At 42.1% G+C, this 25,361-nt stretch overlaps 1 protein-coding gene across 2 annotated transcripts; it reads left to right on the top strand.

Annotated features, from left to right (window-relative positions):
* The first annotated feature begins 1,522 nt into the window (after window positions 1-1,522).
* Window positions 1,523-24,636, top strand: NPAT (nuclear protein, coactivator of histone transcription). 2 transcript variants are annotated; one of them, XM_086481786.1, is made up of 19 exons: window positions 1,523-1,574; window positions 4,843-4,961; window positions 6,615-6,675; window positions 8,173-8,245; window positions 8,728-8,768; window positions 9,818-10,048; window positions 10,583-10,667; window positions 11,815-11,947; window positions 13,013-13,104; window positions 13,188-13,275; window positions 14,778-14,874; window positions 15,407-15,538; window positions 15,887-17,581; window positions 19,296-19,411; window positions 19,498-19,648; window positions 20,209-20,220; window positions 20,657-20,714; window positions 21,436-22,591; window positions 23,447-24,636. In XM_086481786.1, exons 1-19 carry the CDS (start codon window positions 1,538-1,540, stop codon window positions 23,522-23,524), a joined length of 4,455 nt encoding a protein of 1,484 aa, XP_086337912.1. In that variant the 5' UTR covers window positions 1,523-1,537; the 3' UTR covers window positions 23,525-24,636. The 2 variants fall into 2 exon arrangements, with proteins under 2 accessions (XP_086337912.1, XP_086337913.1); XM_086481787.1 differs by lacking the exon at window positions 20,209-20,220 and having other exon boundaries at window positions 1,538-1,574; window positions 19,498-19,606.
* Window positions 24,637-25,361: the final 725 nt, after the last annotated feature.

Below are 25,361 nucleotides of genomic sequence, written 5' to 3'. Positions count from 1 at the left end.
AAATCCCCCTGGACTCAACATGCCAAAGGATGCTCAAGTATCCATTGTAACACAAAACATCTTTTTCCCTCTGTGACTACTTAAAATTATCCTTCATCTCCTTCAACAGAGGTCGGAATTAGCTAGATCTCGCATTTCTGCTTTACATAAAGTTATGTCGATGCAGATCACAACAATGACACTGTGTACAACTTCCTTGCTTCTCCTTTTACACCTTTAAAGCAGACAAAAGAGAAATTCTGTCTGAAAAAGACAGGTAAGTTGGAGGTAGCTCCAAGCACATGCTGCTGAGGCTGCAATAAGCAATTAAGAACAGGCGTTCATGATGCGTAGCACTGCATCTTGAGCACTTCAGTGAGAATATAAAAACACCCATTCAGACAAGTAAAACTTTAAATATCTATGTCTCAGGGTAAATTTATTTCCTTCAGCTTCAGTCAAGATCAGGCTGAGACTAAGTATGATCAGAGATGAGGTGACTGGTAAGAGTTCATGAAAAGGAGTATGTTGTAAGCGTGAAGGCTGGCTGTACTGTACAACATTTAAATGACGAGGTGTTCCTTTACTATCTTGCTGCTTCTGCTGGAAAAGAAACAGAAAGGAAGTAACTTTTAAACACTAATGGCTCCTAAAATGCTGACGGGCTGACAAACGGTTGACCAAGAACTGTGGCAACGTGGGCTGCATCTTGTAGGGACTGGGTACCAACGGGGAAGCAGTCAGTCCTCTCCTTTGCTAACGGTATTTCACAGCCACAACAACAGTGAAAAAATCCTAAGGCTGAACCCGTTTCTCTGCCTCCTTACACGGTTCCCCAACTACCACATTATGACCACATTTACCCCTACAAAAGTGACACGGGGTGAGGAAGGCACACGCCGAAACAAAGAACGAACCAACCACAAGGCGGGGAGGCGTTTCGCCAGCAGCAGCCGCCGCCGCGGGGCCGGGCGGGGGAGCCGCACCTTACGGCGCCGTCCCGCGGGCTCCGGCCGCCGCCCCCCCACGAGGCCGCCCCGCACCGCGCGTCAGGGCCCGCACCGGGGCCGCCCTCGCCGCCCCTCCGCGGGCCGGAGCCCGGGCAAGGGACGGGACAGGGAGGCCGAGCGGCCCCTCAGGGCCACGGAGCCTCGGGCGGGGGGCGGAGGCCGCGTCACCACGCGGGCAGGTGCGGGTCCAAAGGGGAGGGCAGGAGCGGGCCCACCTCCGAGCGGCGCGGCGCGGCGGGAGCAGGCTGGGCAAGACGGCCGGCTGGGGAGAAGGGCCGCCGGCGGCTGCGGTGCGCGCCCCCCGCCCTCTCCTGCCGGCGGCGCGGAGCAGAGCGGTGCCCACGCACGGCGGCGGCGGCTGCGGGCGGACCTGGAAGCGGATGGGCGGCAGCGGCGGGTTCCGGCGGAAGGGGCCGGGCGCGGCGCTGGCTGGCGGAGTTTCCGCGCCTTCGCCTCGGTAGCGGGGCGGCCGCACTAGGAGTCCGGGAGCTGTGTCCGGCTCTCTGCCTGCTTCACTCCTCTCCCCGTCCCCCTCGCCGCCTCGGGCCATGCTGCTGCCATCCGACGTGGCCCGGCTGGTGCTGGGTGAGTGAGCCGGTGAGGGCGGGGTGGAGTCGCCGCTCCCCCCTGAGCCACGGCGGGGACCCCCGAGGCGGGGTGGGGAGAGGTGGCGGCCGCGCCAGGGCGGCTCTGCTTGGGGCTCGTCAGCCGCCGGCAGCGCTATCGGCGCGGCGGGAGAGCGAAGCGGCTGCGCCCTTGGCCCTCGACCGCGTCGCGCCCGTCCCCAGCGGGCTGGGGTCGTCGCTGCCTCTGCCACCGAGGTGTCGCCCCGGGCCTGGCGGTCTCTGGCCGCCCCCCTCCGGCCCCCCGCTAGCGGGAAACGAGCGCAGCCCGGCCGTGGGGGACTTGGGGCCTCCGGAGCGGCGGCGGGCGCAGGGGAGCCCGGCAGGCCTGAGGGCCCGGGCCGTGCTGCTCCCCGGCCGGGCGTGAGCTGGGGCCCGCCGCGGGCTGGGGCAAATGCGGCGGTCTCTGGTGTCCACCCACGGAGGGATGCCTGGTGGATGGAGTTTCATCAAGTGTCTGATGGCAGGAGGGGTACGGGAGGGCTTCCAAAATACCAGAGGAGGTTAGGTTAGGGTTCAGCCGGTTTTTCTTTCCCGACCTGTTTCTGTCACCCGTGGGGCTGCATTGGGAGCTCGGGTTTGGTCAGTGTCTGCAGAAAGCATAGGGTGAGTGTGCTCAGGATGTCGGCAGCAGACAGTGAATTTTTAAAATTCCTTTATGCTTTCAAATATTTGACTATTGCCAAAGATAGGAACTAATGGATGGTAATCAAAAATAGGACCCACGTATTTAAGTCCCCCAGGTAAGCCCCAGTTAGGACAGGTTGCCAAGATTTCATGGCAGCTTCCGTTGTGAGATTCAGTTTCCAGTTGTTGACAATGTTTTTGAATCCAAAGCCATTAAGGCTGAATCTTTTCTTCAGCGTTCCTCCAGCACAATTTGTTTTTAAGCACTACCTGAAATGTTTTTTGCTACTGTTTTGAGGAGCAAGGCTAGTAAGATAGGCAATGTTTTTATTATTGTGAAGTGATAAAGGATTTTCAGAAACCTCGTGCATTGTACAAGAAGATTTAAAATCATGCAAGAGAGATCTCTCGCTGTACTTTTCTATAAAAAATTGTTTAAGTTACAATTTCTGGGTAGGAAGCTTGTCTCACATGCTTACCAAAGACTTGCAGATGTAGTATACGATCTTGGCAACATCATGTGTGTGGATGATCCATCCTGTCTTGTGTCTGTTGTGGCATGGTGCGTGCATCATGTCTAGAAAACTTCTGAGCAACCTAAGGTTGTAGAACAGGGTATTCCTTGTAGCTCTTTCTGTCTTCTAATGGGGATTCCTCTTCCATGAGGCATCTCTGAATTTGGACAGATAAACAGGCTTCCCAGTGCAGCTCTTCTTCCATCTTTTTTTTTTTTTTTTAAATATTTATTTCCTCCTTCTGTAGAGAAGTCTTTGTGGTGCTGTGAAAGTTGATGAATATTGGTTTAAGAAATAAAGCTAAAATGATAAGATGAGCTCACCCATAGAAAAATACATAAGAAAACGTATTTTTCCAGTTAATGTAAGAGTGAATGTGTATATGAGTTAGACATATGTCTTAAGATAAAACATAGAATCATTCCTGGTTCAGAAGGTACTGTAGCTTTTGTACCTTTAATTTGGTTTTGATGACGTTAAAGCACAGTGTACTGCTATGCCATTGTACAGTGTGTGTACACAAGCGGTTCAGTTGCATGGAAGATCTTCATTCGGGCGTTTTTAAACTTTGGAATGCCTTATTTTGCTGGAATGCAGGAAATTGGTGTAGGTGCCAAATGTGCCTGTAGGCGAGCATTCGGTCATCCCTTGCAACGCTGTAGTAGTAGGTTCAAGAAAGAAAAGTTGCTACTTTTTCAGTAAACGTCCAGATGAATTTGCAAGAACAGCCACATCAGCACAGATCAAAGCTCCACCTAGCCTAATGCCCGATCTACCACCCCGACCAACAGCAGGTGGTACAGTGGGTAGGAATAAGACTGGCATATAGTTGTATTTCCCCAAAATTCACTTCCAGCTCCCAGCCATTTGTGGCTTGAGAGTTTTCTAGCAAAATATATTTGAAAAATTAAATAGGACAGCCCTTTCCTTTCCACGGGTACCACTATAGGCATAGGCCAGCTCATACGTCATGATTAAACTCACAGTGGTTGTTCCCAAACTGAGTTTAATTTTCAGGTTTGCTTATTTGTTGAAGACCTGAACAAGGGCTTATGTGTCTGAAATATGATCTGTTTTTTCCAGCTATACTCAGATCTGCTGAAAGATACTTGTCTTCATGTAAACTTGAAGGCTGCATTTTTCTGTGGGCGTTCCTGAACTGAGGTGGACCGTTTTGGGAGTCCATTGAAATAGATATGCTAATGTATATATATCCTGCATTGTGTAATTAGGAACATATTGTATCCTTTCTTTAAAACATTGCATGTTCAGTTCTGCCACAAGCAAGAAAGAAGAGACTTTTCTTTTGTGGATCTTTGTTCTAGAGTCCTTTGTTCAGATTGGTCTATTTCTATCTTCTAATGTTTAGAGTATTTGAAGATTAAAGCAGGGCTTAAAAAGTTTGATTAAAGCAGAACATAATTGCTGGGGAATGGAATTTTGGAAAAGTAAACTTTTTCAGTATATTTCCTGTTAAGGTAAGTACTGAGTTTTGGGGTGTGTACATGGCACAAGTTGCAGCTAGTACATCTGTTTGAAATGAAAATTATAGTAAGTTGGGGGAAAAAAACTTTTCCTGTTATTAATTTTTGCGCAATGCCAATCTTTTAATAAATCTTACACACTGTTGTAGCAGCTGCACAGGTTTTACCTGCTTTGAAACAGGAGGATTCATGGAGAGTTATTGTTGCGTTGCAATGCAAGTATTGTAGAATTCCATTTAATTATCACACTGGGTTTTCAGCCCACGTGAGTGCTAGTTTGTCAGGCTCCTGAGCCAAGAACTTTTGTTTTCTTGTCTGTACTAAAGGTCAATCAGAAATTGTTCATATTACCTCAGTTCCAGCCTTCAATAGTTTGTAAATTAAGTGTAATATCAGTAATATTTTGTGCTCTTTCTGGTTTTAACTATTAAAGAAATATTTTGCAAGATATATGTTCTTTCAAAATAACTTCATTTTCCTTTTCTAACATACAAATCTTTAGCTGAGTTCAACACTGTATGCAGCTGATTATGTTAATGGTTTGATACCTATTGAGCAGAAGTAATGAATGAAATAGCAGAATTTTCCATCTGATTTGTTGCAGGGTATTTGCAACAGGAAAAACTTCTAGCTACCTGCCGTGAATTTATTCTGGAAAGCTCAGATTTGAAAGAATATGCAGAGCACTGTACAGAGGATGGGTTTATTCCAGCCTGCTTGCTGGTGAGTTTGTTTTTGCAAAGCAGAAAGTTAAATTGTCTTGCATCCATGGAAAAGAAAATTGAGATTTCTCAGTGTAACAATTAGATCTCAAACGCTCCGTAAAATGTTAGTTAGATCGTCCCCTCTGGTTTTGTTTTTTTGTTGTTTTTGTGGGGTTTTTTTTTGCATCCTGTGGTATTAGCAGTTATTTGGTTTCTAGTATTTAGTCTTACTAAGAAACATTTAAGTGTAAAATATGCAAAGTGGTGTCAGCATATTACGTTTAGTCTGCTTTATAGCTTTGAGGTTGATTCATGGAAGGGTGTCACAAGGGTTTTATTGATTTCAGGGCTGCTCTTGTAATTTGTTGGAGAGCGCTTTCCTATCCTAGACACAGCAGCCAGTAATGTTCCATTTCAAGTACATGTTAAATATTTCAGTAAGGTACCTCAGCTTTGTCTAAGGCTTCCAATTTTTGTTGACAAAAACTATCTTTCTGTTCAGGTTCCTCTTTGATCCTCTGCTTTGTCCCAGGTGAAATGTGGAACTTCGTGTATGCATAAAGACAGTGTGTAGCTATATATGTAGATATGTGCATATAGCTACAGGGTAATTGGATAGTTCGCATTTGTAACGTACACAAAATGGGATTTTTAATGTAGTATGCAAATGACAGAGTTTAGATATTGTTGTATATCAACCTTTTAATGTTTATATGTGCATCTTCATCCTGTTTTCTGTTCCATTCTTCTAATGTATTCGTTAATTATATGGTCTGGCATTTTGTCCATAGTTTCTCCAAAATTTGTGGAGCTCTTCCGACATCAGAGGTCTTCATGCAGCTATTCAAAACAGACGGCTGAACTTATTTCATTTAAAAGTGTTAAGTCATCTGTACTTTGGGGGTAGGGAATTGAGAACCAAGCTATGACTAGCAAAAATTTGAAAAAACAAATATAAATAGGTTATCCAGATTCTTAAAGCTTTTAGTTACCTTCCTTTTCTCAGCAGAAACGTTTTTTCTGTTTTTCGTAGAAAAGTGATGAAATGATAGTGTCCAAGAAAAAAATTTACTGCAGATCAGGCTGTATAAATAAAAAGGCTGTCTATAAATAGAAGGCTGTATCTGTCATACCCTGTAGAGTTCCCACTAGGAAACAAGGCAAGAAGGTACAACAAATGATAGTGGTAACCTTAAAATCTTAATTTGCTTTCTTTCACCTGAAATAACAAAACGAGTGAATATGGTATGAAAGTTAATTCTGTGTGACTTCAGAATTTTACTTTAGACACAAGTTCTGTTTGCATTTGCATCTTAACACATTGCATTCCAGGATGATGTATACTCATTACTCTGTTACAGTTGTTCGTCATCTTATTTTTGTGGTTTTGTTCCATAGTAACAAAGGTGAGTGGAGGTCATGTCACTCTGCTACACCAGCGTGGTGCAATGGGATCGAGCTTTCCAGATTTTGTGTTTGTAATGGCATTTTGTTCCATAGATGGCTCTCCACCTAGTTTGAGACAACTCACCACCAACAGCATAAAGTACAATTCCGTGTGTTGAGGGTCAGCATGGTGTAGTCCTCTAAAGAACTGCTTAAATGTAACGTGATATAGCAGGTGAAGTATAAGTTGTTAGTGAAGATTCTAAGATCAGTATTTTTTTTCCAGTCCTTGTGTGGAAAAAACTTGACAACTATTCTTAATGAATACGTAGCCATGAAAACAAAAGGTAAGCCTTCAGAATGAGATTTTATTTTATTTTTATTTTTTATCTGTTGTGAACTCCTTGAGGAAGAGGTAATATGTCCACCTATAGATGGACTTAGAGCAATCTTCCATCTATGCTAGAAGTTGAAGGTTTCCATATTGTGCAGACAACGGCCGGTTAGATCAGCATCTTGTGAGCAAAATTAATTGATTATCTTATTTTGGATTTGCGGCATATATTTTCACTTCCAATTTGAGCAGAACTTCTAATGTAATAAAGCACAAAGCTATAATAAAGTATGCAAAATGTATGGGTTTACGTGTATGGGTTTATGCTTGTAGAATTATACGGTTTATTGTTTATACTACAAATAGGAGGGGGAGGTGCTGATCTCCTCTCTCTGGTGACTGGCGACAAGACATGCGGAAATGGAATGAAGCGGTGGCAGGGGAAGTTCAGACTGGACATTAGGAAAAGGCTCTTCACTGAGAGGGTGGTCGGTCAACTGGAACAGGCTCCCCAGGGAACTGGTCACAGCACCAAGCTGGTCAGAGTTCAAGGAGCGTCTGGATGACGCTGTTGGTCATATGGTGTAGTTTTAGGTGGTCCTGTGAGGAGCAGGGAGTTGGACTTGATGGTCCTTATGGATCCCTTCCAACTTGAGATATTCTGTGATTCCATGAAATAACCAAGAGGAGTCCTATGCTATGAAATGCTTTTTGTTTTTAAAACTAGTTAAAATAATTTCAGAATAACTTAATATTTTGTATGAATATTAGGGAGAGAGAGCATTTCCTGTTTTGAAAAGCACGCACTGAGCTTCTGAATGTTGCCAAGGCTTACAGGTTTTTGATACGTGTTGTAGGATCAGAGTTTAGTGGTGCTTGGTTCCAAGACCTGCAATTTAAGACATACCATTTCTGAATGTTTTCTCCTTTTCACACTGCATTTAACAGAAGTGGTAACTGAGACACAAACATACTTTCTTCAAAATACTTTGTACTCTATACCTTGAAAAACTTTATAAATTGATCTGCTTACATCTTTTCATTTATACTTTAATGTTCTCTGCTGCGAAAATACCAAGTGTTTTTACCTGTTCAGGTGACATCTTAAAATAAACCATTACTTTTAAAGGCCTGTCTGCCAGGTTACAGTTTTCAAAAGCCCTCAGGTGGCTTGGGGAATATCAATAACGTTTCCCGAAGTGAGTTAGGTTAGGTTAGCATATGTTGGCCCGGGAGTCAACACCATGTGCAGATTCCATTGAGAATTACCATCATGGATGTCTTTTGCCTTGGTTTCCTTTATGTTTCTAAAACTGTGTGGTCATATCAAAGTTCTTAAATTAGGAGTTAGGGCGCTCTAATTAACAGAATATTAAGAAGGCAACTAGACACCTAAAGTTAGATGATGTTTAAAACACCCCATAGCAATTACTCTGCTTGAGGTTTTACTTTTTCTCAACCTGTATCTGCTTTAGGCATCTAAATTTTTTTTTTTTCTGGTTTATTTTAGAAACAACAAATGAAGTTCCAGCAATGATGTCATCTCTGTGGAAAAAATTAGACTATACACTTTCTCAGATCAGGTAATGTAGTTTTGAAATCAAGAAAGTAAAATTTCATTCTAAGAGTGAGTCCCTATGTTGATCAGCTTCCCTTATCATTGAGTGAGAATGGCTTTGCTCTCTATTGCCTCTGAGAGATGGTGAAAAAGATAGGTACATGAGAGCTGATAGTTGAGTAGACATTTCAAGACTTTAAGGCAGGACTAGCAAATAAGGAGGGCATTAGTGTGAGTGTGTGAGTATAGAAAACGATATCCTATGACTCATTTAGAATCCAATACCATTGTGGTTACTTGATCAAAAATATAACAGTAAGCTTCATTTGAAGGATCTGTAACCTTTGTTTGAAAGAATGAAAATAACAAGCAGTAGATTGGAGCTTTCTGAAGTAATTTGTGGCCGGGACCAGACTGATGTTAACCATACGATAGATACCGTCGTGCTGTGTAGCTGAATGTTTCCATTGTGCTCCTTTTATTTATGTCACCTGCTTTATTTTTTAGGAGCATGCAGAATTCCACTGGATTTTCTGCTAATCAGAGGAGTAAGTAATTAAGCCAATTCATGGAATCAATGGGCTTTATGTTCAAATTATCTCTTTTGGCAAAAAACAGGGGAATGCTGCAGCAATCAGTAACGCATGCTTACTCCTAAAATGTTGTCAAATCTCTTCTGCAGTGTTTTTTTTGGCATGTGTGTTGTCTTCAGTGCAGTCTGTGGAGTACTGTAATGATCAAGAAAAGAAAATACAAGCTGAGCTTTTTTGCAAGGGGCTTGATTTCTCTATGTAGCATTTTCTTCTCTGCCAAAAACTTCTTAGCGGTTACATGGTTCAAAAATTTAAAAACTGCTGCTTAGGTCCTGAAGCTGTTGACTTAATTTGTGGTTCATAGAGGAGCTGAAAGCATAACCAGTCTGATTATGATGCCGTTTCATTTCTGTAGAACGGAAATATAAAAGGGTATTACAATCTTGAAACAGTTATTTTTTTGTGCGTACAAACATATATCTGAGCAAAATAGGAAAAGATACTTGTTCTGTCTAGGATTGTTTTTTTAATTACAAAAGCTGCCAAATGAACTCTCAAAAAAGAAAAGTTCTTTTACTTAAGAATAATTTTCCTCTCTGTAGTACTTCTGCCTAGTAACCCGTGTGAGAAAAGAGAACGTGAAATATAGGTAGCGATTGTTCTTGGATCTGAGATTCACTGGATTGGGTAGTATTCTGTTGTTTAAATTTGTCAGACTTTGATAAATAAATGCAAACTTACATTGGTTTAGCTATTTCAGTTAAGGTCAATTAGTGGTATATTATGTAGTGAAATATTTTGATATGATTTATTACTGTAAATATTTACGCAGTGATACAAGCATGGTTACAATGTCTGTGTGAGTTGGCTGTACTTGAATTATTTTGGCTCAAACCTGTTACATGGAAGACAAGGATGAGTGTTGCTTGCTTTTTGAATTTCATTAATTAGTTGTTGAAGCACAAAAAAGTTTCAGTGGAACATCCTTAATTAGGTTTTGGAGAATCAGCAGCCTTTTAAAATTCCTTTATCATATATTTTCATCATGTCTTTATTATCTCCAGCACGTACAAGAAGTGGAATTGTAGAAATGAAAAGACAGAGAATGCTTCAGCAATCGGCTCCTGCAAACTCAGGGCTGTTGTCAGTAGCCCAGCAGTCAGGGCCACAGAATTCCTCTTCTATTGTATCTCCTCAAGTTATTCACAGGCCAACAATAAATCAGAGCGTGTCACAGACGAGACTGAATACATTGTTTGTGCACCAGTCACAAACCCAAGAAAACAAGATTGGCAGTAAGTTGCACACTTTTTTAAACCTTTTTTTCTGTGAAAAATCTATGGATATAGATGAGTTTTCTAAAAAGCAGGGCTAATCGTCTTCCGCCAAAAAAAGTTTCAGAAAGTTCATGCTTTGTTCCTCTAGCTGTCAAAACTGATTCAGGTGATTAAAATAAAAGGAGTGCCCGAAAGAGAAATGGCTCTTGCATACTTGCTTGCTAATGTGAGTTCAGAGATCAGAAGTGCATTAATTATTTTGTCCATTATTCTATCCTGTGATCTCACCCTCGCCCAAAACAGTTTTAGCAGATAAGGATGATCCACATCAAGTGCATGTTTTTCTCAGGATGTATTTAAAAGGAATGGTTCACATTTTCATGATAATACCAAATTATTTTGTATTAATTCAGAGGAATTGATTGGAAACTAATCAGTAATGTGTAGATTTCTGTAGTGCTTTAACAATGTCGCTGGAAAAGGTACTGGCGTCCTGATCTGGGTGGTTTTGGGTTTTTTTGTTTTTTGGTTTTTTTTTTTTCCTTTCTCAAGCAGGAGATTTCATACACATTCAAGTTCCAGCATCACAAGAACGAAAGCTTCATTCAAACTTGCTTTCTCCAGGAAGACGGAAAAGGTAAACGTGTTAGGGGGTGGTGGTGTTGGGGTTTTTTTAGATCATTTAGAGTTTATGCGGTGTTCTGACCTCTAGTGTAAATTTTCTTGGATGCTGGAGTGTTTCACATTTAAGATCCACTGAGAGTGGCCAGTGTGTGATGTTTCACAAAGGAAAGGAAAGTCAAAGAACTCAACACGAGACTGATAGGAGGCTCCTTGTACTTCTTTATTACATATAGCTGGTCTTTACATTAGTCCAGTATTAGACACAGGCAGATAATCTTGGAGCCTGAGATTTAGTATTTCATCCAAGGTATCCTTATCAATTATGAAAAATCAATATTGATATAAATGTGCATTTTTGTCTGGTTTAAATGTAGAAAAACTACTGGCTTCATTAAATTTTGTCAGCGAAATTTTTCATATTCACGTTAAAAGTGGAGTGAAAAACTGTTCTTAGACTAGTTGTGCATTTTTTTATTCTTTGATTCCGATGTCTTTCTGTTTTTAATGAGTTGACTGGTCTCTTTATGTTCCATTTGTTGTCTTTATCCCTGGCTAAATTCCAGCCGGTGGTTTTGCTTATCATTTTTCCAGATCCTCAATCATTTATACCTCTTCCAAGCTCTCTTTATTCGTGCATGATTTTTTTTGTTTATAAGTGATTTCAGTGCCACTGCTGATTGATGGTTTCAGAAGAGCCTACGCCATGATTTCATAGAAAGGCATTACATTTCCTATTCATCATTTAAATTCTTATGCAACCTAACATTTGTTTCCTTCTTTGACAACAGCTGCTCCTTGAGAGAGCTTGTTTTTAGTGGTGGTGCACAAATCTTTTTCTTTAATTAGAACCTGTACCACCAGTTAAAGTAACATGTACTGGGGGAGGGGGGGGGGATGTTGGGGAATACTGAATAGTGAACATGGAATTCAATTTGCCATTGCGCTGTTTCTAACTTTTACGAAGTCAGACACAATGTTTGCGTATGACATAATGAAACAGGTATTGGCTTTTATTGTATTTCCAGTATGTAGTTAATTTTCTGTTGATTAAAATCTTTTGTTTGCTAGGGAGGAAGAGAAACACTTGATTTACTGACTATTAGGTCTATTGTTTGCTATGTTCTCACAAAATATGTGATAAATTTCCTGGAATGTTTCAGTGAATCTCAGAAGAGGAAAAGCATTGCAGCATCTGGGCTTCTTCCAGCAACTAGAAATTCTCAAGACCCTGATGAAGTAATAGTAGAAAAAGAAAGTGAGCCACTTGAAGAATTCATAGATGGTAACTTCCCAGTGAGTATATACTTATGGAAGGTATTTTGCAGAATCACAGAAGGGCAGGAGTTGGAAGGGACCTCTGGAGATCATCTAGTCCAACCCCCTGCTAAAGCAGGTTCACCTACAGCAGGTCACACAGGGCAGCATCCAGGCAGGTTTTGAATATCTCCAGGGAAGGAGACTCCACAACCTCCCTGGGCAGCCTGTTCCAGTGCTCTGTCACCCTGGTGGAACTTCCTGTGCTCCAGTTTGTGCCTGTTGCCCCTTGTCCTGTCACTGGGCACCACTGAAAAGCGTCTGGCCCTGTCCTCTTGTCACCTGCCCTTTAGATGTTTGGAAGTGTTGATAAGGTCCCCTCTCAGTTTTCTCTTCTCCAGGCTAAAGAGCCCCAGGTCTCTCAGCCTTTCCTTGTAAGAGAGATGCTCCCATCCTCTGATAACCTTCGTAGCCCTCCGCTGGACTCTCTCCAGTGGTTCCCTGTCCCTCTTGAACTGGGGACCCCGGAACTGGACACAGTACTCCAGGTGTGGCCTCACCAGGGCAGAGTAGAGGGGGAGAGTGACCTCCCTCGACCTGCTGGCCACACTCTTAATTTTTCTTGTTTACATTTAAGAAACAAATTCCGATTAAGGAGAACTAGTCTTTTACATGTTGTTTGTCTTAGGAATTAACTTTAGAAGATAAACTTATTGTTTTGTATTTGAACTAGCTCTTCTGTGTACTAACTAGTGAGGATAGCATGACTATGTAAAGGGTTTTTTTCCTTTATTTTCCTTGCATTTTGATTTCATTTGCTAACATAGGTGTAAGCTGTCAGAATACAGTAATTTTTTTGGAAAATGAAAATTAGAAAGCACAATAAGCCTTGCTGTACTTTAGGAGAGTAGAAGTACAGGAATGTTTTGGGATTTTTTTCATAGCAACGTCATGCAGTCAGATTGACTGTCTCTGTATAAAGAGTGTTCTCTGTATTGAATTGATTTTTTGTTTGTTTGTTTTACCAGTAAGTTGGAAATTCATTCTTCTTTTCTAGTGATGATAAAAATAGAAACCTGACCACTTTAAAACTGTGTTTTCCAGCAACTGGTTATTGAAAATGCCAGAGAAAAAATCTTGAGCAACAAATCTCTTCAGGAGAAGCTTGCTGAGAATATTAACAAAATCCTGGGCAGGTAATGAAAGTAATCTCTAAACTTCATATGTATTCTTATTTGGTTTATTTTTGAGTTCTGAACTAGTGACTAATGTGTTCCAGTGATGGCAATGTCACTCAGGCCCCTAAACAGACAGACAGTGGTCCCACGGAACAGGAGACTTCAATTGATGAAATCCTTGGACTTCAGGTAGGTGTGGATTGCTCTCTTTATGTGTTTTTGAAGACCACACGTGGGAGTGGTCAGTTATGGAAACTGTGCTGAACCTCTGACTACTGTCTGATATCTAAGATTGCTTTCCTCTTTCTCTTTCTTTTTATTTGTTTGTTTGTTTTCCAGTACAACTAAGCCTGTCTAATGGCTGAGATCACAGCCACAGACTGAGATCTAAGTATCCCACAGGCACTCGCTGCCTGCTTGTCACTGGCTCTTTGGTACCTGTAATTTGGTACCAGCTTCTGACTGGGCATCTGATCAACAGCCTCGTAAAGGAAAAAGGAATTTAAAACATCTTGTGGTCTCCAAACGTGTTTAGTCTGATCTGGTTTTCTGATTTGCTGTAAGATAAACATGGATTGTCTAGTATAGCAAGAGAAATTGTCTTTGGAGCCTAAATAAGGATGCTTTTTCTTCAAGTTTAATATTTTCTTGGGTTTGGAGGAAATGTACCTTCTACTTGTACAAACTAAATTTATAGTGTTCTCCCTTCATTCTCCTACAACCTCGAGCTGGAATCACAGAGTTATAAAGGGCTCTTAATGAGGGAATTACAGTCTTCATGGCACTCGTGAAAAGGGCAGGAGAGTAGAGGCAGTTGCCTGTTCATGAAGTAGAGGTGTGTGTTTTATCAAGCCATTCTTCTGTCACTTGGTGATTTTTAGGTCAATTTTCATCAAAATACGGAGCTGGAAAGCTGTATTCCATGTTTCTGAGTAGAACAAAATCAAAGCTGCTTCTTGGTTTAGTTAGAGTAGCTGAGACAAAATAAGCATATCACACGGGATATCCACCCTTAACAACCACCATATTAAAAGCTGTAGTGTGCTTAGAGGATCTCCAGGAAGTCAGGAGAAACTTATGTGTTTGAACGCTTGAATATGTTACAGAATGCCCTGTTCGTTTTCTTCCTGGGCTGCTACCAACCAAGTCAGCTTGAAACAGGAGCCTTAGAGCAGTGTCCCGTGCAGCTCTGCCTTCCAGTGAAAAGAAGATGAAAATTATATTATAGAACATGCAATGGGTAAATGAAATAAAACTTCCCTTTGCATAGTGCTGTCTTCTAGATAGATGCAAACCCAAGAAGTTAGGGTTAATTTGGGGATTTTTTTGCCAGTGGTTGGCTAGCACAGGCTGACGGCATTCCTGCCATCTGCATGAGCTTCCAGTGTAGCCTGAGATTCAGTCCTTAAACCATGCTGGCCATTATGTGGAGAATACTCCGTGTGTTCAGGGCGTGGTGTCTGACAAAGCTGGTTGGGTTTTGGGGGACTTTATTTCTTAAACTTCAATCACTGACATTTTTTAACAGACATTACATTTGTGACAGAAACATTTGCAGCATCGCTCTTTATGTTTCTGAGCAGAAGTAATAGAACTAAAAACCTTCTGAAAAGAAAACAATTCTTGTCTGGGTTTCTTTTAACTTATGGAAGTAACTGTCTAACAGTTCTGTGTATCTTCTCTTTCCTCAGGGTGAAATCCATATGTCAGAAGAGGCTATACAGGACATTCTAGAACAGACAGAATCGGACCCAGCTTTTCAGGCACTCTTTGACTTGTTTGATTACGGTAGGGTATATTCTGCTCGGTTGTACCATTGCTATAAGGCATCATGAATGATCAATTTTCTGAAGTACTGCTTGAAGAAGCAAAGGTAGCTCAGCGGGCCTCTTCTGCAGGAGAGATGGGCTGTGTGGCATCTGTGTCCCACAATTCCGAGTTAGATTTTTATTTACATTTATATGTGGCTACAAAGTACAGCACTTTCTTGTGGGTGAAATTCTGGTTTTGTGCTGGCTGAGTGATTGGTTTATTGCTGTTATTTTAGACTTCTCTGGCCTAAAGGATGATAGTTCATACTTGGTTTTTCTATGCTGTCGTAAAATTTTTCTATTTGTCTGATCAGGGATATCCTCACATAAAATGTAAGGATGTTTTTATGCTATTTCTCAATTTCTAGTGAATATAGACAAATAGTTCTTTGAGTTTAGGATAGCATTTATTGAATTTGATATTTCCGTGCTTCATTTAAAATGTCATAGTCGCATTTGTGTGTAAAATGACATATTTAATCATTCTTCATGCTTTATTTTGAAAATAGGAAAGAGCAAGGTAAACAAGAACTTACCTGCTGGTATTTCTGGTCAGAGTGGAGTGGAAAATGCGATCCTGGTGGATGAGGATAACCTGGAAACACTTGAATGTTCTTTAGGAACAGAAGAAATGACTAAATGTACGTTTTTCTTTTTTCTTTAATATCTCTTCTAATCTGTTCACTTTTAATTGTGAAAATATTTTCAGACAAATTGTATTCTGCAAATCTGACTTAGTGACTTGAGCCAGTTGCTTATTAAGTGTACACTTACTGTTTATGTACAAACCGATTTGCCAGGCTGCCTAATGTGTATATCCGTACGTTTCATATACTTCCCACTCAGTTTGAAAGTAAGGATGAGTAGCATTGTTCTTACTTTGTTTCATGTGAAACAGTTCTCCATTGAAATGATAAGTTGCTTGTAAAATAGTGTGAAAGGATCGTCTGTTCAATAATTATGTAACTGATTTAATCTCTGTTTTACAGGTGATAATTCTAGAGAATCACTATCCTGTAAAGGTTTTCAGTTAGGAGAAGCACCATGTGCCTTGAAGACCAGCATTAATGATGATGATATTGCTAAGAAAAATACAGCTGATGAACAGTTGCATGGAAATTGTAGACCAAAGAAGCCTCCTGAAATACTTAAAACCGTTACCCCTGAACATATTGGAGAGCTTGAAATTGCCTTTGACACTGTGCCTGGTTTGGCTGAACCTAGCAAGAGACAGAGTTCTGATAGCGAATGTAATGAACACTGTGGAGATACTTATGATAAAAAAGAGTCGTCTGCATTAGTGTCTGAAAGTGAAAGAGCTATAGAAATTGAAAAAGACCCACTAAGTCACAGTGCTCGAAGTAGTCCTCGTTTAGAGTATGTTCATTCTGGTAGTCCGCAGATTTCTTTGGTTTCATTGGCAGAGGGTCCTACAGCCAGTGAAAACAAAACACATTCTGGAAGTAAATGTCACTTATCACCAGGTACGTCACTGTCTGAAAAAACACCAACAGAAAGCCCTTCTGCTGGGAGCCCTGGCCACAGTGTACTGCTGAGAAGAAACAATTCATCGGTTTCCAGCCCGTCAGCAGATGCAGGAAAAGGACAGGCTGTAACCAACGATACGGCTGCCTTACCTGGGATTTTACAGGAGAACGCGAGCCACCACTCTGGCCATCGGGAACAGAGTACGCAGTCGGACTGTGCTGCAAGATCTGCAGTGGAGATTTCGGATCTTGACAAAACAGAGTTGCAGCTTGAAGTTGTCGACACTTCTAACAAAACTTACTCAAGTGACCAGCATTCACTTGATAAGCCTTGTAAGAAAGATTTTAACCTCCCTTCAGAACTGTCAAACTCAGAGGGGACACAGGGGGAAATGCAGGAACCATCATCTTCTACAAAAGTAGATGCTGATAATATATATTTCTCTTCTGGTGATGACGCATGTACAGAAATTTCTGTAGTATCCACTGAAAACAATCTGACTGCGTCTGAAATACGCCACTCTCCTCTCCCAGAAACTGCATCCTCAACAGAGGCGTCAGGTACTGAGGCCAAAAGTATCAGCGGTGTATCTTCTAGCAGTCAACCAATGGATGTTGATCCTTCTAGTATAATGTCCCTCAAGATCATCATCAGCGATGACCCATTTATTTCATCAGACACAGAGTTAAATAATGCTGTTTCCAGCATCACGGGAGAAAATTTGCCGACTATAATATTGTCTTCTCCAGCTAAATCCCCAACCAAAACTGCAGGCCTGTCCAAATGCCTAACTTCAGAAGACACAGAAAAAAATGTGGATTCAGCTTTGGCGGAGCAGAATCTCCTTGTGCTTAGGCCGAAGGATCCTGTGGTCACCTCAGTTAATGTGCCAAACGAGGACTGCACTGTTTTTTCAGTTGCGGGTACAACTAACCTTTCCAAGGAAGGGGGGTTTATACAGTTGATGCCAGCAACAAGCACAGCTTTTGGGAATTCAAACAACCTTTACATCGCCACCTGTGTGACTGATCCAGCCACCTTGGGCACAGCTGTAACGCCGTCAAACGTGGTTGTATTGCCCGGCAATTCCATGCCGGTGGCCGCCCAGCCTCCAGCTGTACAACAGTTACGGACTCCTCCTAGATCCAGCACTACCTTTGCAGCCAACCAGACTGTCTCCCCAAACTTCCCACAGGGTAATCCCATGTTTAGAAAATGACTGAAAATGTGGTGTTTGTGTAGCGGTTTTATTCTTTATTTGTAAATGCATCAGAAGTAAACAATTTTAAACCACTGTTTTATCTGCCCCTTGAGACTAGCCAGGAGTTACGTGTTTTTTTTAGTGGGTTAGTAGCTACTAAAAATGGAATAAAAGCTATAGAGAGTCATTGACCAGGCTGCTTTGAAAAAAATAGCCTCATATTTCAGAAGCTTAAATTATGTTATTTTAGCAGTGATAAATTGAGGAAGCACACTTGGGCTTACAGTAGAAAAGATTCAATTGTTTTGGCTAAATAAAGCAGGTTTTTTGGTTTTGTTTTAATAAGATTCCTGTTATAAATAGAATTCTCTATGTTGTAGGTATCCATATGTAGTTTAGATAACTGGCTAGATGTAGATAGTCCTTCCAAAATTAATTCCTTGTTTTGTTTTATTCCATTCTCCAAAACCCTGTTCGACACTAGAAGTACATTTAGACAAATATAAAAGTCTAGCATAACTTCTTTCTGTCATATAAAAACTTCTCCTGTTTTTTTCTTACTACAAACGTTTTTCTTACTACAGCAATAAAAAATTGAAGTGCTTTTTAAAACGTTAAACCCAACTATAAACCAGCTGTAATCAACACATTGAGATTTCTTTTGAAAACTAGAACCTTACTGCAGTTATCCTTGAATTTCTGTGTGTAATCATTTCGTTGTGGTCAGAGGCCAGGGCACCCGTACGTGCAAGGCCTGGGAGTGCCGGCCTTTTCCCTCACTAGGATTTCTTACGCAACTGTTGGCTTCGGGTTTTTGTTTTTAATAGAGAAATAGAAGTTTGCTCGTTCTTCTGCATTGGATATTTTTCATGGTAGTGCTCAGGTAGCAGAACTGTGTAGAATAAATTTTTCTTTCACTTCTGAAATTTTTCTTCCACTTCCAATTAATGCGCTATAATAATTGTCCTGTTTTGTAATCCCCATGTGTCTGGCAGCCGGACACTCTAACAATCTGTTAGAATAAGTTTTAAAACAACTGTTTTACAATGATTTAAATAGTTAAATAGGAAAATTTGGCTTAAATATTCCAAATTAATCTTACTGTGCTTTATTTCATTTTTAAAAATAATTAATTTTGAACCCACTAATTACCTAGAATCTTTAACACCTCCTGCCAGCCAGGAGTGTGCATTAGACATCTGCATGCAGGTGTCTAACGGCTTCAGCCTTTCCCAGCTCTTTGGGTGCTTGTAAGGGGAAGGTGTTACGGGTGCACTGGAAGAAAAAAAAATAATTCTGCTAATGACTTTTGAGCATGCTAATTGTAGAGAATAGGATGCAAATAATAGTTTGGTTTTGCTAAGCAGCAAAATGAGCCATGTGATGTTACTTTTACTGGTTTTTATAAATCACTTTGAAGTTCAAGCCTTAACACAGGTTTTTCATACATCAGGCCTAATTTTGAACCATTTCTTAAAAAGAACAGACTTTAACTGAAGAATTTGATATAACCTAGAAATGACACTGGTATTTACGTTGTTTTCTAATAGTAACGTATAGTAAGGACAGTGAAGTTTTTCTAAAAAGCCAGAGCTTTTCTTGCCACGGGTTTGACCATACGTAATGTTAAGAAATCCTATCTTGAAGATTTTATTTTCAAGGAAGTATTTTTAGTTTCTGTACAATTTGAACACTTTGGTATTTTTTAGGTTCTGCCATTATAATTACATCTCCGGTGCAACCTGTTCTGCAAGGAATGGTGGGAATGATCCCTCTCTCGGTAGTAGGGCAAAATGGAAACACGTTCTCAGCACCTGCCCGCCAGGTAGCAAATAAAACTTTTCAAAATGAAAGCTGGAGCGCTAAGGAGCCTTTTGGTAAATTGTAATGGAATATTTTGCTTCTTTCAAGGTTCTACACATGCCTGTGGCTAATCCAGTGTGCAACAGAAGTGTCCCGAAACTTCCCATCCCTCCCAAATCACAAAAGATTCCTGGAGCAAGGAACAAGGCCAACACAGGTACCCGCCTTGCGTTCTTGAGAAGGGCAGAAGAAAGGTGGGGTTCTAAAGACCAGTCAGTTCTAAGTAATAAGGTTCTGCAAATCCCAGTGCTCCTCCACCAGGTAACTGCTGGGATGGCTTTGAGAGGGGCCTGTACCTGTAGTCAGTAATGGTGTTTGCTCCGCTTACAAAGAAGAACTCCCAGCATATAAAATAATTGCAGATTGGGGATCAAGCTGATTTCCAAAATTTAATGTTTCAGGGCTGTAATGCAGTTTTTCAGATTTACTTTTCTTTGTATTTCTGATTATTTTTCATATTGGTTATAAGTACGGTTTACTGCTGCCATCGAAACCAAACCACATGGTAACAAAGAAATTATTAGAGGGGTTCTAAACATTTACTAAGTGTGCAACACTTCTATTAAATATTTTATTTATAAAAAAAAATGCACTCTGCTATCTGTTTTAGCTGTGCCATTTCAGGTATGTACGTCTGCATATTCGTTTCATTGAGACCTTGCTGCTTTAAATAGTGAATTGAAACAAGGCTGGAGTTACATTCATTCCTCGGTGTTCGGAGGGACAAAATAAAAATAATTAAATAGAAACCAAATTGAGTTATAAGGACAAGTTGTGCTTTAGCCTATCTATGTTTTTAAAAAAGAGTAGACTTACACATAAAAATGAAAATAGATTGAAGTTGCAAATTGAGAAACAAGCTGGGATTGCGCAGTTAGTCTGCATTCTGTTTGCTGATGGATAGCGCAGGGTTCCCTGTGGTTATTCCCCTTCTGCTTGGAAGTCCCCGCTGTGCGTTTCAAAGTCCAGCAGAGTTGGTTTTGTCTTGCCAGGCCTACGTGTTACCTGAGCGCAGGCAGCAAGCTTCTTGTTTATACTTGGTTGGCGACCTCTGCTAATCTATTAATCTGTAAACTTCAAAATTATGAAAAAATTGCGGAGTTTTGTTGCTGGTTTTATTTTATTGATTCTCTGTCAGGCGGAATGTCAAACTGAGATGATTTACTTGGAGTACTGTAGTTTATTAATACTTCATCTGTCGTTCCAGGAAAAGTGGTACCAAGCGTAGTGGAGCCTTTGAACCACACAACTTCTCGAACGCAAAGGTCAGTAGTGCTAGGTATTCAAACTTGCTGTCTTTTTCCTGCCATAAATTTCTTTGTACAGTATCGTGGAGAGGAGAGCAGCTTTTTTTAACAACAGTGTAAGCAGTACCCCTTATTTCTTCCCGTTTGTCTGCTGGGAGTGTTGATACAGACGGGCGCTAGCGCTGGTGCAGCCTGTGCTAGCATTTTGCTGCTACTCTTCCCGTGTTAATTTGGTGTGGCTTTGTGCTCAGTGTCTCTTTGAACCCAAGTAAACTACCAGCATCCACAAATATCCCAGGGTAAAAAAAGTTCCCAGGCTTAATTACATGCAGCGTCCAAACCTTATTTTGAACCTGACACTAGTTTTACTTGATGCCCCTAGTTCTTCGCTGGACGATATAGCAAATGGCTTCCTTTGTGTTGGCTTTTTTCGCAGAGCTCTGTTGCATTTACCCTCGGTCATCTCTCTTTCCAGGCTGAAAAGCCCCACTCTACCTAATTGTTCTTTGTCCAGACTCTGTTTTGTGCCCTTCTGTGGCCCTTTTTTGCTTTCTCTGAGCTTTCCGCAGTTGTCATCCCTTGCTCGTGGTCTTTGCGTGTTGATAAAATACCTACGTTTGGAGAACAGGGAGTGCTTTAAACAGGTGTTTGAGGGGCGGGTGGGGACTTGCAGCCAACTGACATGAACTTGCCTGGTAAGAACAAGTATGTCGCTCAAGTGTTCTTAACTCGTTTTCAGAACTGGAAATTCAGACAAGCTTATCACTGCAGAGCTGGGAAGGAAAGTGGAGGAGAACTTACCTGTTGCACCAGTAGAGACCACAAGCTCAAATTCAAGACAAAGTGAAAGCCACAGGAGAGTGCTTTGCTTTGATAACGTCCTGCCCGTTCCAGGAGGAACCACCCAAATTCAGACTGCTAAGAGTTTATCCCAAAAAGAAAGAAACGAAAATAGTTTATTTGCCGTTGAGACTGCATCATCCTCTGCTAAGGCACAGGTAGCAAAAAGAGAGAAAGACAAAACGTTGCCTAGAATCCTGTGCAAGCCGGAAGTTGGTAGCAACAGAAGCACATCTGCAAAGGAGCCGCAGCCCGAGCGGAAGGTGGCAACTGCAGGGCTTCCGCTAGATCCCTTCCACAAGACTACAGCAAATAAAGAAAATGAATTACGAAGGGACAGTGATGAAAAACAGAAGAACCAGGACACCGCCAAGCTCTCAAATGGCCAACAAAGCGTCAGCTTATGGAACGAAAAGACAGTTGCTTCGGTGCAAGAGCTGAACAAAAAGCAAGGGTCGCTGTCGAACGGGAACAGCAAATCTTCGGGGTCCATTTCTTTGTCTTCGAAGGAGCCCAAGCGAGAGCCGGCTAAAGTTTCCAACCAAGGCCTTTGCCTGTCAAGTCCGTTCACTAAACAGTGCGTGGAAATGTTGCAAGACATTCAGTGGCACAGCCCGAGTAGTAAAACGGCTGAAAACGGAGAATTGCCAGTGCCCCGTACGCCGTCTGGAGTTGGGGACCGGCACACAGAGGACACTACAGACAGTGTGCGGACCCCGACCTGTCGGCGCTTCAATGAGGACAGCACGACCCCGAGGATAATGGTGCCCCCGGCTACGCCAGACTTGCCTGCCTGCAGCCCGGCTAGCGAAACGGGCAGCGAGAACAGCGTCAGCATGGCGGCCCACACGCTGATGATACTGTCCCGGGCAGCCATTGCAAGGACTAGCACCGCAACCCCCCTGAAGGACAATACTCAGCAGTTCCGATCTTTAAGGAGCGCAGTAAAGAAAAGGAAACTAGAAGACTTGAATGAGGGCGAGAGAAATTCTCGTTCTGCAAATAGAAAAGACCTTCAAAGCTCTCCAACACCATCAAAAAAGAAGAAAATAAAGGTGAGTACAGGCATTTACTCTTTAATTTAAAAGTCTAAATATATCTGAGACATCTCTCTATGTATTATTTATAACGGGATAGTTCAGAGATGCTAGCCCAGATCCTATTTATATTTCTCAGTTTTACTAACTTTGCCTGCTGAGCCTACTCTGAACTAAGAGTTTTCTTTAGCGTCGTCTTCAGATAGACACAAGCAACTCCTACTGAATCTCTGCATGCACCTATGAAAATCAGATTATTTTTCGTAAAACATGAATGAGTTTCTAAATTCTAACTTCTGACTAAGTTCCTAGGTGGAATGTAGGAATTGGGCCAAACTCAAACTAGGCCTTACTAGAATTCAAGCTATTCTTGCATCCTCATTTACCACCAGGACTAGGACTCCGTGTTTTGTGTGGTCCCCGTCTCTGCAGCACCGTGCCTTTGACTGGGGCATTTAATGGCAAATAGCAAAGGTGTGAGACGTGAAAAGCAGATGTACGTGAACCACCCCAAAGGAGGCGGGGTACCGCTCCTTGTCGCCTGCTCCTGAAAGGCCGTACCTGAGCCGTGCTCGCTGGCTCGTACTGCGTGTGCGACAGGCGCCGAGGGGCTGCGCCTGGCTGAGCTCGGGGTGGGCTGCTGCTGGGGCCGAGAGCCCCGCTGCTCCCGGCCCGGCCCGGCCCACAGCTGCGCCTCCTGTGCCCTGGGGTACGGGGGAGCACACAGGCACTTCAGCGGCTGATTCTGGGGGAGCTCTGCCAGTCGTGTCTGCAGGGCGGATGGGGGGATGAGGAGGACTGGAGTGCGTACAGACTCCCCAGCGCCTTCAGGTTCTTCGCGTCTGACACAGCTGTTCTTTTCCTCTCCTACAGAAAAAGAAGCTACCAAATTCTTTCCCAGCAGGAATGGACGTGGACAAGTTCTTGTTGTCTTTGCATTACGATGAATGAAAACCAAGTTGGACCGTGACTGTCTGAAGCCAAGTGGAGTTATGCTGAGGTTTTGCATGGGAAGAGAACTTAATCCTAAAGGGTGAGTTGCACTTTCAGTGCACTGAAGTTTCACTTTATAGCAACATCGTGCTGTTTCGGAAGCAGGTTGCTAAGTGTAAATATCATTGAGTTTGTACATGTTTATTTTTGGAAAAGCACTTGCGTAACTATAGAGCCATTTAATTTGCAGAACTGTAAATTTGTATAAATGTACTGTAAGAGGAGTTGTACGTTTCCTGTCACACGGCGTTGCCTGTGTTCTGCCACGTTCTCTGCTCGCCGCCGGGCCGGTTTGTGAAAGGCCGCGCTTCTGAAGGCGGCGCCTGGAGTTCTCCGCTCTGAGACATGGGCAGCCAACCTGGCCACTTCCCCTCGTCTCCCTGAATCCGGAAGGGACTTGATCTTCAGGTGTAACTGGCTTCTACTCAAGCTCTTCTCGTCGCTGTCAAACCCACGCTGTAAGGCTGTGGAGGAGTTAACAAAAATACCAGTAACTAAACACAAGGCCAAGAAAACCTCCAGAAGGATTTCTCATCCAACGAAGCTTTTCCCAACCAGTCGTCCAGGGAGGAACTTTAGTTTGGGTAGGCCTCAGCTGTTCTCAGACAGTGTGCTCAGGTGTGGCTCACCCCCATATTCATACTCTGGTATGAAAACTCAAACTGTAGCAACAGCCAGACAAGAATTTCAGCGTGTTCTGTTGCAAAAGTCAGTTCTTTTAGCCGTCATTTGTACTGTCGGGAAAGCGTTTGTTAGTATCACTTATGCTTTTAGACAAACATGGAAAAATTTGCATCTAATCTTTCTGTTGAACGTCAAATTTGTCATAGCTGTTACACAAACTCTCTTCAAAAGAGGCACGGGAGAAGCTCAGCCTCTGTTTGAGCAATAGTGAGCATGGGTGAAAATTGCCACGCTGAGCCTGGCTCCGGTACTGCAGAATTTTCTCTACTGGTATTCCTTCCTCTGTTCTCCAATTGCTGAGGTCTTAAAAAATGCAAGTGTTCCTGTAAGAGATCTGTACAGCAACAGGCGATGTTTCAGACAGTATACAAGGATTCCTAAGGAACCAATATGCAGTAGATGTTTATATTAAACCCATCCAGTAACTAAATACTGCATAGCATTTACAGCTTGAATAAATATTTTTGTTCTAATAAAAAGTCATGTCTTGTTTAATATTTTCTAAGTGCACGGTGCAGCTTTGCGGGTACCACACAGAAAAGTCATGTTGATGGGTCATTTTTTTAGGACAAAAAGTTCAGCCTTGAACGTGGAGTTTTCATAGCACCAGTTGTCAGAGTGGCAAAACCAATCGTGTCTCTGCTACATGGTGGCATTTGATGCTTAATAGTATTCTGACAGTTGATATGTGATATTTTTAAACAGAGTTGCTATTTATTTGAGACACAGTGTAGTTCTTCCATGAGACAGCCACTATCCACCATAGTCTGTCTTTCCCAGTTCAGGGGACTGGTGGTACCGGTTCATGTCACTTTCAAAGGAAGAAGGATCTTCAGTGCCAGGCTGCTGTCAGCTGGCAGATAATTTTTAGGAGAACAGGTCTTGGACCAGGAATGAAGGCTAATTGTCTTAGTATGCAGCATTTAAACCCCCCTGTTCATTTCCTACCCCTACCAGTCCATTCCTGCCTGGAAAGCAGAGATCCCACTACATCCCAGTCAAAGTATTGATTCCCCCTACTTTATGGAGGCAAATGTAGGGACAGGCAGTGGGTCAAGATGACTTCCTGGTGACATGATGGCAGTTGTCCTCAATCCCTGCTACGAGACTT

Source organism: Leptosomus discolor, chromosome 1, assembly GCF_034619465.1.
Source record: "Leptosomus discolor isolate bLepDis1 chromosome 1, bLepDis1.hap2, whole genome shotgun sequence".
Lineage (NCBI taxonomy): Eukaryota > Metazoa > Chordata > Aves > Leptosomiformes > Leptosomidae > Leptosomus > Leptosomus discolor.
Note: the sequence above shows the minus strand (reverse complement) of the source record. Positions and strands in the feature narration are given on the sequence as shown.

Coding starts and splice junctions, on each gene's coding strand:
- NPAT (XM_086481786.1), top strand. CDS start 1,538: ATGCTGCTGCCATCCGACGTGGCCCGGCTGGTGCTGG. Junction 11,948..13,012: donor TCATAGATGGTAACTTCCCA/GTGAGTATATAC, acceptor TGTGTTTTCCAG/CAACTGGTTATTGAAAATGC. Junction 14,875..15,406: donor CTTTGACTTGTTTGATTACG/GTAGGGTATATT, acceptor TTTTGAAAATAG/GAAAGAGCAAGGTAAACAAG.